At 37.4% G+C, this 18,062-nt stretch overlaps 2 protein-coding genes across 2 annotated transcripts in view; one reads left to right on the top strand and one right to left on the bottom strand.

The window, feature by feature from the left end:
• Nucleotides 1–18,062, bottom strand: part of LOC134657522 (small ribosomal subunit protein bS18m) — a 268,775-nt gene that overhangs the window by 176,900 nt on the left and 73,813 nt on the right. The gene's annotated exons all lie outside the window — the stretch shown is intronic.
• The window catches only part of LOC134657759 (nucleolar protein dao-5-like), a 29,630-nt gene continuing 12,407 nt past the window's right edge, over nt 840–18,062 (top strand). The window contains exons 1-2 of the mRNA XM_063513323.1: nt 840–987; nt 17,344–17,399. Of these exons, the coding sequence (XP_063369393.1) occupies nt 17,349–17,399 (51 nt within the window). The 5' untranslated portion in view covers nt 840–987; nt 17,344–17,348. The remainder of the gene's footprint in view (nt 988–17,343; nt 17,400–18,062) is intronic.

Raw genomic sequence — 18,062 nt, 5'->3', positions numbered from 1 at the left:
CAGTCTGCCGATTTTTGCGGGGGAGGGGAACGTCAAATGTATGCGTAACGTAAAAATAGCCATGTCAGATAAACGTCAGTCCATACATTGTGTATGACCGTTGGCCGCCTATTTTCGACAGAGGGGAAAGCCTGTCAATGGCTACTCCGTTTAGTTGTATCCTCCAAGGTTTGGAACGATGCGGTCTGAAGTTTTTCGGGGGTCTATTATAAACCGTGAATATACTGTTGAATGTCGTTTTAACTTTTTTTTGTCTGTTTCTTTTTGCTAACAGTGTGAAAGGGACAGAGATAATAGAACCCAAGTATTTCGGACTTTTATTAGACCCCGCATGTTGAAATGACATTTGACAATAAAGTAATGTCATTTTGTCTCACTCAGTGAGCAAAATGCGATTTTGCTCACTGTTTTTAAGAATCAAAGTACCCTTGTTCGAGCTGCTGAGGTGAAAAATTATTACCTAGTTTACCTACTATAACAAAATAACAGCTCTGATAAAAATAGCTTGGCTTCATAATATAAATGATCAGTCAATCAATTTCGTATCATTATTTATCGGTTTAATTTTTGGATTTAGGTTTAGGGTAATATAAAATAAATTACTCCCATATTTCGTGTAAATATTTTAACTCTGGCAATTATTAGTGATGCCAGTCTACATTTTGTTACTCTAAATAACTTCTAAAAGTTAAAAATGTATTTACATTGATTTATAGAATTATGGAAAACACTATGTTATAAATTAAAAGCTCTTAAACCATTTTCAAACATATTATTTATTAAGAAATAAAATATCACTTTTGTCACAAAGTTGTCACTCTGTCGTAGAAAAACTTATGGCAACATTTACTGTTTCGTTCAACGATGCGGTTAGAAGACGCTTTCTCGAGAATTATTAGTTTTGTTTGATAATTACGCGCCTATTTTGGTGATAACACTTTCAGTGTTATAACAATTGTGTTAGTGGATTGTTTTCAGTAAAAAAACGTGAGTATTTTATTGTTTTTTACTAATTTATAACAAATAAACTATCGTACGCCATTGCCGCCGCCCGCCATTCCTTCAATTATGTTTTTATCCAATTAATTCGTTGTAGTTGGCCGTTATTGTTTCAAGCGACTACTTAAATCTTGTTTTACTTAATATTCTCGTCAATTTCATGTCAATAAATACTATTACAATGTTATACTAGAATATTTAGGTTAGATATATCTATGAATTGAAATCCAAACATTTGCTCGTATTACGGGCTCAGGACCGCTTCGGCCTCAGTTTCATTTCGGCAACTTCTTAAGTAGTTCTCATTCGCATTTGGTCTACTGTTCCGATTCGCCAGCATTCCTATATCGTCACTTTCTTATCTCGCCCGCTTTCTTACGTGGGCCACTGTAGTAACTTGGTTATATTCCTAATTAGACTACAGTGCCGATTCGTCAACACTCCTAATTCGTCCATAGTGCTTACTCGTCAACATTCCTATTTAGACCACAGTGCCAACTCGTCAACTACATAGCAGCCCTAATAGTACATCATCATTATCATCAAAGTTATCTTTATGGTTAAGGACAAGTGTGACAACAGCAAATACTAATTGTAACTGTGCCACGATGTACGTACAGGTCAGGTGTAGAATCGGTTGATCTCAACCTGAAAAACTCTTGTGTTTCAGCTTGATAAGCTTCCTCTACAAATCCAAGTAGTATTGATTGGCTATATTCGTTGTCCATCTCTGAAAAAAAAAACACTTGTAACTACCTATTTATCTGTCTTTCTTAGATACCTATTGAGCTAGAAAAAATATTTTATTTGAATAAAATGTGTGCTGCTTCTGACAGTTTAAGTGACAATCAGTATTAATTCTACATTCTCAATTCAAATAAAAGAACGCGGACGAGTTGGCACTTTGGTCGAAATAGGAACGTAGACAAAAATGGTATATTGACGATATCAGATATTGGACGAGTTGGCACTATGGTCAAAATAGGAATTTAGACAAAATGGGGTATTGACGATATCAGAAAGTAGGCAAATTAGGAAGGTGACGATTTAGGAATTGTAGGCTGACGACATGGCACTGTGGACGATTTATGGAGATGACGAAATGAAACTGAGGCCGAAGCGGTCCTGAGCCGTATTACGGGAGTTCGCAGTAATGAAACGGATTTGAAACTTAATACTTAATCCAACCTTGTGGTTTTCTGCTTGTGGAGCACTTATTTCAGCTTATATACTCTGTTATACCGATATAAGTGGCATGGTTACTAAAATCTGAAGCAATAGAACTAGGAAGTACCTAATTTATTTTAGAGTAGGTGTTTTTTTACAGTTTCGCGGCCTTAAGGTTCGCGAGGGTTGGACTGTAGCAAAGGGGGGGCTGGGACTTAGATTTTTTTTTGACAAAGTGGTGTCATTATGACACTATTTTTAAATGATTGTAATGTGTATATCACGTCAAAATAAGCATCTTTTATTGGAAAAACTTTTCTCTAAAATAAAAAATGGCTGAGTTAGACGCCTCCAAAGATTGATATTTTTAAAGGGAGCTGGGACTTAGAAAATTTTCATTGAGAGTGGTGTCATTATGACATATATTTTAAATGATTTTAATGTATAGAACACATCGAAATAAGCAACTTTTACTTGGAAAACTTTTTACTAAAACTGAAAATGGCGGAGATAGAGCTTAAGGCAGGCCAGGCTTTTAAGGCAGGTCGGAGTAGGTACGACGACGAGCGAAGCGAGGAGGAGTGTTAGGTAGAACTGCGACCATACAGCGCGCGAGCCGAGCGAGCGAAGCGAGCGTGCCGCGGCAGCGGCCGGCGAAGCGCCAGAACCGACGTTTTTATAATAATACAATTTTACAAGTCCCAGCTCCCTTTAAAAACATCAATCTTTGGTCGCGTCTAACTCGTCCATTTTTTATTTTAGAGAAAAGTTTTTCCAATAAAAGATGCTTATTTTGACGTGATCTACACATTACAATCATTTAAAAATAGTGTCATAATGATACCACTTTGTCAAAAAAAAATCTAAGTCCCAGCCCCCCCTTTCGTACAGTCTGACCTTCGCGAGCGACGTTGGTAGACACATGTGTATTTAAATCCTGTGGTAGGATTATGTTGGGGCACTTTTTTGCTTCTATGAATAAGGCTTTGTCTTAATAGTCATTGTTTTTCATAAAGCAGAGCATTAAGATAAGGAATATGAGTATCGATGACTCCAAATAGTTACCTGTGATTTACCTACAGTACTGTGTGTAGCATGTTTTATTTAGATAGTTTTATAAAAAGTTGGGTAACAATTTCAAAGCCAACCGGATTTTAGTTGGTTGACTGTATTCTTTTTATAACAAAGTGTACACAAGTGATTAGTATTAAGTATAACAAAAATTGATAAATTGGGTTACCAAAACTAATATGTTGACTTAAAATAACAATTTAACACGTAGTCTCTAATCCCGAACAGAGTGATTTAGTTTTTTATTACAATCCAACCATCTAGTGCTTTACCGTAAAGGCATATGGGGTTCTATGCTCACAGGAAACCTATTTATCTCCTTTGACCCTGTGGTTAAATGTGCAGCCTGCAATTTTTGTGATACACATGGGCCTTGCAACTTTTTTTTAAATCCCTCTTTGATGTTGATGCACAAACGGTGCAGAGGCCCTCCAGAACTCGCACCACATTTTCATGACATGCAAAAGTTGGGCTGCCATCTCTAAATTCGCCGAAGACGGACATAGACTTTAAAAACCCGGTAATTTGGCGTAAATAGCATTTTTTCCCTGTACATGTCCAAAAATAATAACCGGGACGGATGGCAGCCCTATGCAAGAGTTATAGAGAAGCAGATAAAGAAATTTCAATTTTTAATGATTATGCTCTCAGGTCTGCCCCCAACTACTCAGAAGTTTGCATTCAATAGTCTGTAACTATAGACCCTAAAATTTACTCTTTATTTGCCCTAAAATATCAATACAACTCTTATCTTATTTACTCTTACTACACTTTATGAAGGATATTTCTTAACCTCATTCTGCCAAATGTACATTAGGATGTACACTCAGTTTCGAAGTAGGTAGCATTTCATTTGTCTCATAAAACTTTTGAAGAAATGAAATTCAACCTAATTTAAAATACAACTAGATTCTAACTTCCTTGGCTATAATTTTGTATGGTGGGGCGGCAAGAAGGAACCCTAATTTACTTAAGCCCTTTTGTCCAAAGCATAGTAAACTTATCAGTCACTAGTACCTGTTTATGTACTTAGTGATGTACCTGTTTATGTACTTAGTGATATAACTGCCTAAAAATACTATTCACAATTACTTAGCATTTGCCTTTGAAGACCAATTTAAGCCTGGCCTTAGATTACGCATAGTTTTTACCAATTTATGGATCAAACATTAAATAGCCAGGAGAGACGGGTGCAAATTTTGTTGTGAATAGGTTGTGCGTTATCTCTTGCAAACTGAGGTGTGATCTTTAATGAGGTTATCTATGCCAGCCATACTCAAAGTGTGTGCCGCGGAACCCTAGGGTTCCGCGACACCCCTGCAGGGGTTCCGCAAGAATTAAGAACACTGCTTTAGTCGCCTCGAAAATTTTTACAATTTTTTTTTTTTTGAAAGGGTTCCGTCAAAAAAAAAGATTGAGAACCGCTGATCTATGTTATACTCTGAATGTTATATTATGCAATTTATTGATCAATATAGCCTACTAAACACACCTGTATTTTAATTTAAAAGTATGTATAGTTTGGTGTAGGTAAGCAAAGTAATTATTTTTGACATGTCTGAATTTGAAGAAGCATTATTAAGTAGTATTTAACTCCTTAAAAAATCCGTCTAAAACCTACATTTCTATTGAGAGCTATTGAAAGAATTGCAATTTATACACCACACTTATAAAAGTTATAAATTAGTTGATTAGTGATCAGTTGATGTATGTTGTAGTAATTATAATTAGAGATGCCACGAATATTCGGCAACTATTCGGTATTCGGCCACTTTGCCGAATAATCGGTATTCGGCCGAATGTTGCCTACTATTCGGCCGAATACCGAATATCTGTTGCCCCTAACTAAAAAGAAAAAAATTACACAAAAAAAAATACCAAAAATTAGGTATATTTAATATTTAAAAAGTATTATTGGAAAGTTGTTAAATACGAGGACCCTTTTTAAGCATTTGTTGATTATGAAGTATTTTATTTTTATCATGGGTCTGATTTGATTGACTCTAACTACATTCATTACTTCTGTTTTAAAAAAATACATCTTAGCAAACGTTGTGGTTTGTTGGCGAACAGTTTTCATAATAATTGTGACTCACAATGATCGTATCTCATGCCGAATATTCGGTATTCGGCCAAAACCACTATTCGGGGCATCTCTAGTATTTAACTCGTTAAAAAATCCGTCTATAACCTACTACATTTCTATTGAGAGCTATTGAATGAATTGCAATTTATACACCACACTTATAAAAGTTATAAATTAGTTGATTAGTGATCAGTTGATGTATGTTGTAGTAATTATAATATCATTCAAAGATGGCTGAAATATAGAAGGCTGACTATAATTTGATCCTTATAACTATGCCATGCCATTTGGCATCTACTTATACGTAATTCTAAATGACATTAATCCTAATACTTACTTCTTAATCATATTGACAAACAAAGGTATGTAAAGACAAAACATAATACATAAAATCTTATCACAACTTAAATCTCAACCTGACGTCATAAAGTCCGTATTCGTCTACTCGCATTACAAATCCTTTGTTAAGAGACTAGACACACTTCAGTGGTTTTCACGCATCAAGCAATAGAAGGGCCTGGCCTGTTCTTGTCGCGTACAAACAGGTAAACCAGAATACGAGTAACTTTGAGTTTGAAACCCTCTGGTTTTTTTGAAGTGAAAACTTCTTTAGCGGCGCTGGGCACTTTTTGAGGTGGGGAAAAAATGATAAACTCGAGACAGCGTAAGGCGATCTCGTGACCGTAAGCCCCGTAAGGTGGCCACTCATAATTTAAATGGCATTTAAATCAATAAAGAAAAACTCAATGTTATTTGACATTTATGTTGCGGACTCCTTTTCAAGACTTTGTTCACCTATGTTCAAATAATTTGACGTTGTCATGGCAGTATGTAAATAAACATGTCAATGAAAAAGTGTGATCTTATTTGAGAATGATAATAAATTATAATTATAATAAATAAATAAAATACTTCCGCTAAACGTATGTATCGTGTTACCGGGCGTCGGTAACATAGTGAGGTGAGTTTTCACTTCTATCGGCACTCCCGGAGTGCAACCGTTGTTGCTTGTTTTTTGTCTTTATTATGTTTTTAAAGGGGTTTTGTCACACAGTACACCCCTTATATCACCCCTGTACTGAGATCAAGTAATAAATTAATAATGTAGTAGTGTAGCATTACTTACACCACTACATTATTTTTAAGTATAGGTTGCACATCATGGTTTAGAAGTAAAGAAGTACATTTTCGATGTAGAATATATGAAAAGCCTCAAAAGAAATTGCTATTTGACTACCCAACATATAAACATTTTAATATTAAACTTGTGTTTTACCCTTAACACGTCCTTAGTAATAGGTACCTAAACACACAACTACCAACCGCTTTTTCCTTTTGAGGTACGGAACCCTAATAATAAAGTTAACTAACTTAGATTGAAGTAAGCAACACAAAACCATAAAACGTCAGTTCCTTGTGACGCTAAAACTAGTATTTCAGTAGGCATACCTCAACAGATTTCTCCACAAAGGTCCGCGGGTCAACCAACCAACTCATACATTATACATGCCATAGACTTGCAAATATCTGTACACGAGGCATATTGGCAAATTCTTCTGAAAACTCTTACGTATCGTAAATACAGTAGGTAGGTAGTACAGTCGTCTGCAATAATAAGTTACACAACGAAGGCCGAAAAAATATGTGACTAGCTCTTATAGCGCTACAAATATAATAAGATCGTGTCAGATAAATATTCTGTTGTGCGACTTTCAATCCGGAGGTCACGGGTTGGAACCCCGGCTCGTACCAATGAGTTTTTCGGAACTTATGTACCTAAAGTGTAATTCAATAGAACTTGCTAACTATGTAAATAAACCGCCATACTAAAATTTACACTGAATGTCAATTTACTAGTAACTTTTGTTTACATAGTTAGCAAGTTCTATTGAATGACACTTTACGAAATATCATTTGGTATTTACTAGCCCCTTTTCCTTAACATACATAAACAAAAGGTTGAAAATATATTCATCCCTGTGCTTTCTTTGAGTATGCTCAGAAGAGCAGCAGGTACGCAAAAGCATACCTTATAGTCCTACCACCCTTATTTATATAACCTTTACAACTAATATTTTACTAAATCAGGTAAGTATTCATTTATAAAGATAACGCACATGTATATTGAATTGCTATTGGTTTACAAACCACGTACTGTCAATACGGCACGTCTCAAATGTTTGAATAACTTGGCTAGCATGAGTCTTCCTCCCTTATACTACTGACTGTCCCATTGGTTTACCTATTCTACCATTGGCACACTGTTAAAGGCCAGTTCGGAATGTCCAGACGGAACAATTTTTTAAAGTCGCACGCTCTTACCGCTAGGCCACCAGCTCACAGAGCCACTAGTTTTTTTTTTTTCGATGTGGCGCGCGCACAGCTCTTGTGAGCAAGGACCCCGCTAAGGATACGGGCGAGCCTTGCTCATATTCATATCTGTCGCCAGTTTTCCCTCAGTCGCCTTATACGACACCCACGGGACGAGATGGGGTGGTGCTATTCTTTTCTGATGCTGGCACCACCAAAGTCACTAGTTTCACAGATACGGATGGTAAGTTGTGTTGCTGTTATTAGATCATGCTTGTGATGCCAGTTTCCTGTGAACGGACAGTGATGGGAGGGTTAGACCTTGAGGATTCTTAGGCTTGCTAATATTGTGGTGAAGGGAGTTTAACCGTCGAATAGACAGAACTATAGTGAACTTTATCACAAAGGAACAAGATCTATTGATGTATAATGTAAAAACACGCTCTTATGGCTATGTAACTAAGGTTAGGTCAGATATTTTTGCACGCTTCAGGTAAGGATTGTAGGTAAACAAATGCACTGAACCTTGAACCTTGTCTTTCAATGCAAAACACTTTCTCTCCAGGACCACTTATTTTTTTCCACCATGTATATAATACTAATTAAGTAATGACAATGACTATTGACTACTCATGTAATGGTAAAACATAATAGTGGTTCTGGTTAAGGAAGGAAAAAATGTTTACCATGTCGTGCTAATAGGATTGTTATTGCTATCAACACAGCATTATTGTACTTGCATTGACTTGTAGTATAAAACCAAAATTCATATTAATTGATATGTTAATTAAAACAATAAAAGAAAAAATGCGATTTTAAATCGTTATAAAAAATATTTTAAGGAATCAAGGGCCAAACAAAATATTTATCACTTGGTTATCTCAATTTTCTAATCTAAAAACATCAGTCATTTGTACCCTTAAAGCTTAAATGAGTATATTATCTCTACAAAGAAGTTCATGAACTCAATGCTCCCCATCGTATGAATGAATAAGATAAGATGATGAAGATAATCAAATTATAAAAACACATGTATTGATCGCTTGACATGACACTAGTTGTCGCCTGTCATTTCACTACGCATGACATTGGTATTGTGTCATGACTCATGATGTAATCGTGATCTGTCAAATTGAACTATGGTATACTTGTTTTTGTGGGTAGCAAAAATGGGATCTAGAATACTATAATTAAAAACTCCTTAGATATTAGTAGATAGGTACACGTAAAAAAAATTTAGTCATCGCCTCCCGTTTGATACTTTGTCCGATGATAGTTTAGATGCTATTGTGAATTTTAAAAATCGTCATCCCTTTGTGTTGCGGCGGAAAGAACGTCAGATGGGGCCAGTTTCTCAAAAGCTTGTAACTTGTAATACAAGTGGAAGTCCCTTCCTAACAAAAGCTGTCAAAAAGTGACACCGGGCCATGTTGCATAACAAACTACAACTAATATTACAAGCGGAATTCCTTTTTTAATTAGTGAAATTAGAAAAGGAGTTCCTCTTGTAATATTATTTGTAGTTTGTTATGCAACATGGCCCCGCTTGTATTACAAGTTACAAGCTTTTGAGAAACGGGCCCCAGGTCGCGTGAACATGTAAAAAATAATTAGAGTGAAGGGGTTTTTAATTCCAATAAATAAACTACATCGCTCGAGCAAATGAACCGTATCCCCGGCTGCGTAGCCAACGTGCCAATCGTTAACGCTCCGTTGCGTATCGTAGTAACCTCTCTCTATCACTCTTCCCTATTAGTGCGACTGGGACAGCGTAAGCGATTGTAACGTTGGCTACGCACCCTGCACTGCATGGTATCGCTCTCCCTAAAATTAAAGTTACTAATGAAAGAGCTATTGTTGAGAGCAAAGTGCAGTGACCCGGGACTTTTCGACTGATCACATACATTATATACATTATAGGCCACGGGAATGGATATAGAGTCGGAGCAAGCTAACTGATAAGTTAAATATCCGGTATTTGACTACTAGACTAGTAGTACTAGTCAAATCAGTTTCTTTTTTCGAACTGTCAAAACTATTTTGCTACTATGAAATGTATCTGAACCACTAGCCTGTGACGTCACGATAAAATTACTTAAAGTCTATTTTTTTATTCCGTAGACTGAAATGACAGTTGTATGAACATGAAATGTCATTTCATACTATTAACTGTCACTTCAGTCTACCGAATAAAAAAATAGACTTTACCTATTCTTTATAGTTTGATGAGGGTTTTAAAATTGAAATTGTGTCTAACAATAACTGCTGTCTACGTGTTTCTATTAATCTTCCGGAGCTGTATTTCATGCATCGTATAAAAGAATTTATTTTTAATACAGTCAAATATGTAGGTACCCTATTGAAATAATCCTTATCAACCAATGCAGGCAATGCAGTATTACTTGCTGGAAAACGTCTACTTAATTATCTCCCTAAACTAAAACCAGGGATTTCCATTTGCTACGATCCTGACTTATGATGTTTGATATATTATCTATTTATCTTTAATTCTTATCTACATATAGGTAGGTGTAGCCGTGTAGGCATGTTGGTGATTGATTAGGAGGCTGATTTTACGGCACATAGTAGATAGTATTACGCACAGAGTTCTAACATGTGACATCACGAATGATGTCCCTCCCTAAAGTATGCGTACTCTTCCTCACTCATTCATTTACTGGGCTACCTCGGAGCAGTCTTACTGCTCGGAGCAGTCGGGAACCGTACCCCTAGTGTAAATTTACTAAATTTCATTCAACAGCGTGACGTGACGTTTGCGTTAAGTGTCATTTCAAATGCGATTTTGGGTTCTTATTTAGTGACACACTGTTGACGGTTGTTTAACCATTATCGGCATCATCAATCATCATACTCGTATACCATGTATTCCATCTACCTTTATAGTATAACGAAAGAAAAAACCGGACAAGTGCGAGTCTGACTCGCCCACCGAGTGTTCCGTCCTTTTTAGTATTTTGTTGTTATAGCGGCAACGTTTCAACTGTCTAGCTATCACGGTTCATGAGATACAGCTTGGTGACAGACGGACAGTGGAGTCTTAATATTAGGGTCCCGTTTTTACCCTTTGGGTACGGAACCCTAAAAACAATTAGCAGTTTTATTTGGATACAAAAAGCAGCAGTATCGTTTCACCGCTGCCAAAAAAGCAGATTGTTTTGACGATGACTATTCCTTTTGGTTTTTTTGACAGCCATTTTAAATGCAACAGATAAAAGGTTTTATTAAGAGTTCGTTAATTACTCGAACTTGATATCCAAAAGTTTTTGTGTAATCGACTTACCTATGCTATATTAAATGTATATCAGTTTTGGCCATACAAAAGGTCGTTATTTAATAAGAAAACGAACTTTCTAAAATAAAATACAATATTTCTTTTTAAAGCTAAAGCTACAAAGGTTATTCTAAAACTGGGCTCTCTCTATGTCAAAACATCCATCTGTCTGTCATACTGACAGTTATCCCTCCGCTCCTAGCTGTAAGAATATAGCTGCCAGTTTATCAGACTATTCTTGGAGTGACAGATCTTTTACATTTTCTTCCCAAATTGCTTCTATTTCGGTAACCGTTCGTATCTTTGCGGTAAACAAATGAATGTCACGGTCGAATAGGGTATTAGACTGTATTTAAAATAAATTATTTTACACCATGCATGAAATAAAGCACCAGAAAATTAATAAAGGAACGTAGACAATAAAGAATAGTACATTACATACCTAGGGAGGTGAATTCGTAATGCCGAAGGTGAGGGCCATAAATATGCGATCCTGGGGTTTAGGAATTACCGCCCGTGGTTTGTATAAAGTTTTACGTCTCGCCTTGGTCAGGGAGTGAGATTTTCTTCTCGCGTAGCGGGAAGAAAATCCCACTTACGGGCCTAGGGTGACGTAAACGTATTTTTTACTATTGAGATCTACCATGTAACTGAGACAGTTGGTAATAGTACATTGAATGAAATACTTTACGTATTTCTCACTTAGTTCATCCATTTGCCAAGTTCATTCTCAAGAACTCTCCGCTGCACTCGAGAAATCTCGATTTCTAATAGGCCTAAGCCTACTTACTCACTTGACAACCTGTCTTCCGTACGCGTTTCTATTTATATGTTCATAATACTATAGCCCTTGGCGATAATGTGCCTGCAGCTGTGTGTGGTCCAAATCGTTAAGAGTAAGCGGGCCCATCAGTGCAGTTATCTCATCAGCTATTTCGCCTGACACGTCTTGTCATGGGCTTCGAGTTACAGTCAGCATAGCATTGACATAGATATCTAGGGACTGGCTTTACGGGCAATAAAAATGAGGCATGACAGGGGCCAGTACAGCGGTGTGAAATCGCTACAACGCGATTGGTTGATGAGTTCGTATCACGCGCGCGATGGGTTGACAAGTTCGCATTACGCGCGCTATTGGACGCAACTAGTTGCGTTAGACTGCAGGATTGGCTGGAATTCGTGAGTAACACCGCTGAACTACGAGGGCTGTTTGATAAGTACCCGTTTATGAAAAAAATTATCAGTTGTTTTGGTTTATATGCATTTATTTTTCTTCATAGTCTCCTTTTAGCTCTATACACTTGTACCACCTATATTCAAGCTTCAATAAACCATCCAAAAAGTATGATTTCGGAAAGTCATTAAAATAGGCCTCTGTGACGGCAATGACTTCGTCATTTGATCCAAATCACTTACCACCGAGCCATTTTTTCAGGTTGGGAAACAAAAATAAATCGCATGAGGTCAAATCTGGAGAATACGGGGGGTGAGGCAATAGGGCATAGCGTAATTGTGTTAATTTAGCCATCACAACTCTAGACGAATGAGCTGGTGCGTTGTCGTGATGAAACAGTACTTTTTTATTTTTTAAATGGGGTCGTTTGTCCTTCAACACAGCGTAAAATTCATCCAATAAATTGGCATAGTACTGCCCTGTTATCGTTTTCCCCTTTTCTAAGAACTCAATATGTATAATACCCTGCGAATCCCAAAAAACGGTCGCCATGACCTTTCCAGCCGTTGGGACGATTTTTGCTATCTTTCGAGCAGGTTCACCCGGTAAAATCCACTGCTTCGACTGCCCTTTCATTTCCGGGGTGTAGTGGTGAACCCACGTTTCGTCTACGGTCACGAAACGACGCAGAAACTCCTTCGGGTTACGTTTGAACACAGCCAAACACTGCTCCGAAGTAGTCAGTCGGTTCCGTTTTTGCTCCTCCGTGAGTAAACGCGGCACCCACCTCGCCGATACTGTCTTCATACCCAATTTTTCTTCTAATATGTTTTTTACCCGCTCGATTGGAACATTTACAGCATCAACGATTTCTCGAAGTTCAATTCGGCGGTCGGCTAAAACGATATTTTCAATTTCTTAACCATATCGTCTGTAGTCACCTCAATTGGGCGGCCTGGGCGATCCTCATCAAAGAGGGTTGTTCTCCCCCGCTTTTACTCGTTAAACCAGTATCTGACGGTTGCCATAGAAGGAGCACATTCATGGTAAACAACTTGCATTCTTACTTTTATTTCATCACATGTTTTTCCTTCCAAAAACAAGAATCTAATTACAGACCGATACTGCTCTTTCTCCATTTTCACAATTTTAAGTTCACGCTTTCACTGAATCGCTGTCAAATGAGAAAAAAAAAAAGAATGCTGTTTTTTTAAAAAAAATCCCACCTCTGAAAAATGGCTTAAAACGATTGTATAGATATTTTCGGTTCCGTGATATTAATACATTTGGAAAACGGGTACTTATCAAACAGCCCTCGTAGTACGATTTCTAGTGCCCCATTAGCCCGTCCTTAGATATTATACGTCAATGCAGCATAGTCGCTAAACGGGCGTGGTGTTCAAAATGATCTTGACGCGACTTTTTTGTTAAGAGTATAAGAGCGCATCAAGGTAATTTTGAACACCTAGCTCGCTTAGCAACTTCTGCTGCTGACTACATGATGATTGAAGGCCTGGGAAATGCCCTTTGGTACGGTTTTAGCGAAAACAAATCGCTACATAAAATAACCGATATAATTCGTTACATAGGGACGTATGATTGTCATTTGTCACTTACTTTAGAATATTTTTCTACTACCGTACTTTTAATTGTCATTTAAAGGGTCGTGCACACACCTTTAAACCCTACCTTATAGTTGTCAAGACAAGTCTTTAGTCTATTCCCCAAAAAAGAATTTGTGCATACACGCAGTATCTTTTTGGCGATTTTACGATACTTCGTGTAATGACCACTTAAAAAATATTGAATGAAATACAGTGTTGCAAACCTTATTTTAAATGTCATCTCTGACAATTAAGTGAACCATAGTGTGTTTTTTATTTCATTCATTCATTCGGTATCGTCTTGGGTCGTCCCATTCGTTTTTCGTCAAGATCTTAAATTAGTCCTATTCTACTTTCGTCACGCATTCTACATTGAAAGCCACCGACGATTGTGACGAATGCAGAATGGGTGACGAAAGCAGAATAGGACTAATTTAAGAACTTGACGAAAAACGAATGTGAAGACCCAAGACGATACCATTCATTCTTTTCCCGCCCGTACCCTTCATTTTTGCTACTTCTTGAATTAAAAATAAGTATTTGTTTTTACAATTTTATTTCAAAGTAAGTGCTTGGTCGTAGAAAAAACATTGTATGCAACGTTGTTTAACTGATTCAAAAAATACTCGTGGCGTCTTTATTAACAATTTTCGGCTTCGCCTCAAATTGTTACTCACGCCACTCGCCTTTTTTGACCTCTCTTAAACAACGGTTGCATAAAATACTATTAGGAGAGAGCAAAATTAAACATATGTAAGATCAAAACTACACCGTATATATTCACCGACTAACCAAATCGATAAAATTAATAGGTATAATATATTAATTCGTCGATAAAAATACATTCGTTGTTTTTAGGTATCTTGACGCTAGCCGTTCGGTAATTTTTTTGTATAGTATAGTATTGTTTTCAAACAACCGCGTCTAAAAAACCGCTAACCTCCTCTACTCTGCACCACCACTACCACCATTAGGTTGTCAATGTGTGCGTGGGAGTTCGTTCACCCGCAGCTACAAGTATTACGTACACTCAGACTAATTGTTTTTGTTATAAGGAACATGATAATACATCATTCTTATGTGCTATAAAACCGGCCAAGTGCGAGTCGGACTGGCGCACGGAGGGTTCCGCACCATCAACAAAAAATAGAGCAAAACAAGCAAAAAAAAACATCCAAGTACTGACCCCGCCCGACGTTGCTTAACTTCGGTCAAAAATCACGTTTGTTGTATGGGAGCCCCACTTAAATCTTTATTTTATTCTGTTTTTAGTATTTGTTGTTATAGCGGCAACAGAAATACATCATCTGTGAAAATTTGAACTGTCTAGCTATCACGGTTCGTGAGATGTATCTCCTGTAGCCTGGTAACAGACGGACGGACGGACGGACGGACAGCGGAGTCTTAGTAATAGGGTCCCGTTTTTACCCCTTGGGTACGGAACCCTAACTAGAGTGCTCTGAGATGCTATTTATATCATTAAAAATGTATAACAATATTCTTAAAACGTTTTTTAAACCATCAATTGTTAGATGCAAAAAAATAAAAATACAGGCACTGAGCGGCGGGAGCAATTGTGAATAAGATATTCGTATTGACGTTCCTTTTCTTGAGTTCTTTGCTTTGGGTCTACACTCTACATCTCTTGATATTTGATATCCCACACAGGCGCGCACACGGGGCGTGAGCGGGGCGGCGGGGCGCGCCGCTTTTACATATAAAACGCTCACGCCCCGCCCGGAAAACGCACCTGTGTGACGGAACTTTTAATGTTTGCAGACTATTGGAAAAATATTATGGTAAATTTAGCTCTAAATTAACCCTTCTAAAACTTTTGTTCTTCGGACGTTGGTTAACCCTTTTCAAAATAAAATTTAAGGATATGAACGACTATCTTTTAGTTGCTTAAAAAATACAAGTGCACCGATTACTTTCGTTTCACATTAGCTATCGTGTCGTAACCTTGACCGAAAAAGCTGTTATCTCATACAGGCACGATGCGGCGCATTGTTCACGTCACACTCCTTGTTACATTTTATTTTGATTTAAGCAAGGTTACTTAATCTAAGTATTTAAATAAAACATTCCCGTTATCTCTGGCGCACATTCTAAGTAAACCTAAACAGTTGAAGGTAGGAATTTTAAATTCTTAGCGGCACTTGCACCATCCCACTAACCCGGGGTTAACCCAGTGTCAAATTTTACTGGTAACCCCATGGTTACTCTTAACTGCAGATTTAACCGGTTAGCCCCGGGTTAGTGCAAGTGGCGCTTAGGCTGCCTTTCCTCTGAGCCAGCTCCACTGGAACAATGATATCGGTCCATTCTGGGTCAAATGACCGGAGTTTTGAGTTAACATACCGGCATACAAAAAAATACGGCCGAATTGAGAACCCCCTTTTTTGAAGTCGGTTAAAAATAATGACAACTATTACTGTAATTTCTTTGTTTATCGTGGGAATTCCATGGTGGAAACACCTACCTGTGGTATCAAATACCGTTAGCAATGTTAGCATGCATCTTCGCGCGTTGCTTGAATCACTAAATCTATTCGTGAGCCAGCTATGCAAACCAGTTGTCGAAACTGGAGTTCAGGAATGCTGTTCATTGCAAGATTGTTTAGCTAATACGTTTAAATTCTTTAAATAATAGGTTATAAGTTATAACTTATACTTGTAACTGAGCTCCTAGAGCCCTGTTATCGCTCAACATTAACGGGCGTATGATGCACACAGTTATCGACCTGATAGAGCATATAACGTTACGACACCGCTCTATTAGAGATATATAAGCTATATAAGAGATGCGCCTCCTGTCCATTATCACACCGCGACCATTGCATCTTTACAGTTGAAATTAGTAGACTTAAAACGGAAATGAATTTATGTTGGAAGTTCAGACGGAGAAGTCCTTACTGCACTTGAAGCATAAGGACCCTTCTGCGATGGAAATACACATATGAGGGTATCAATCGACGGCATCGAGGGTCAGCCTTGAAATTGGCCACGGACCCTACAGTTTATATGGTCTACACCTACAATATTTGTTAGTGTAAAAAGTTGACTAATCATTATAGAAGGTCCACTTGACAAAGAGACGAGACAAAAAAATGTGGATCGATGATAAATATTATTGGTAATGTGATAGATGTTACTAACAGAGACAAACGAAACTGACGTCTTGTGGACCTTATCTCGTTACAATAAGATTTACGAATGGTCAGTTCTGTGTCGATGATGGTAGCAAATAGCAATAAGTAATACAAGCTAACCATTTACCGACCCCATCATTGTCAGTTTTAAAATAAAAAAGTTAATATTATTCGATAAAAAAAACTTTCAAAATTAATCGTTTGTTAAGCCTTATGTTAATTAGCAAAAAGCCGTGCCGAGCTTTCCCAATGGAGTAGAGTAGAGTAGGTATGGTATGGGGTTCTTGAAAAAAAGGGTACTTACAGGTTTTTAAAGGGTCGACAACGCGCATGTAACACTCCTAGAGTACATAGACATACGAGTAGGCTCTGCGGTTATACCATAGAGGCGAACTATATGCTTGTTTGTCACCATCGTTCTCAACGTAGTATTAAAATATTGGCTTGCTCAGTTAGCGAAGGGGTTAAAACTTATCTCCTTGATCACAGGTAAAATGAGTCAAATGGTGACACGCCAACGGACGGGTGGGGATGAAAATGAAAAGGTACCCTATCACTCTTACCTCCAATTGTGACGTTTCCAATCAAAAGTAACTATCTGTAGCCAATAAGGACAATTGCAGTAGCGCCTTATTGACAACCTACAGTATCTTTTGTTGGAAGAGGTTACAATTGTTCACCGATGATTAACTTACTACTATAAGTACTATAACTAATAAAAAACTGGATAACTCATAGCACATACATAATCATTTACTTATCATATCACAAGTAACCTTAAATATTACCTGCTTATTTCAATATAGCTTTATTACCAGCTTGGGGACTGCCCCAAGCTGGTAATAAAGCTATTGAAATAAGCAGGTAATATTTAGCGTATCTCAGGCCTAACCGTTATCACTGGATAACGGTTAGGCCTGAGATACGCTTGTAAGTTTTACTTACGTAAGTAGGGACAACGCTATTTGTTAGGATGAGATAACGATATTCTTCTCTCATTCTGTAGTATAGCTGTGTCCCTACTTACGTAAGTAAAACTTGCAAGTGTATCTTGGCCCTTATAGAAAAACTCTATGGCATCATAAGTTAACGAAAGCTTGACCGAACTAGTCAACTTTAACTAACTAACCGAGTGGTGAAGTGCACGCTTAAAACGCGGTGTATTTATTCAGAATATTGTGTTATAAATGAATTTATATTATCCTGGG

The sequence above is a fragment of the Cydia amplana genome, chromosome 20 (assembly GCF_948474715.1).
Source record: "Cydia amplana chromosome 20, ilCydAmpl1.1, whole genome shotgun sequence".
NCBI lineage: Eukaryota > Metazoa > Arthropoda > Insecta > Lepidoptera > Tortricidae > Cydia > Cydia amplana.
Note: the sequence above shows the minus strand (reverse complement) of the source record. Positions and strands in the feature narration are given on the sequence as shown.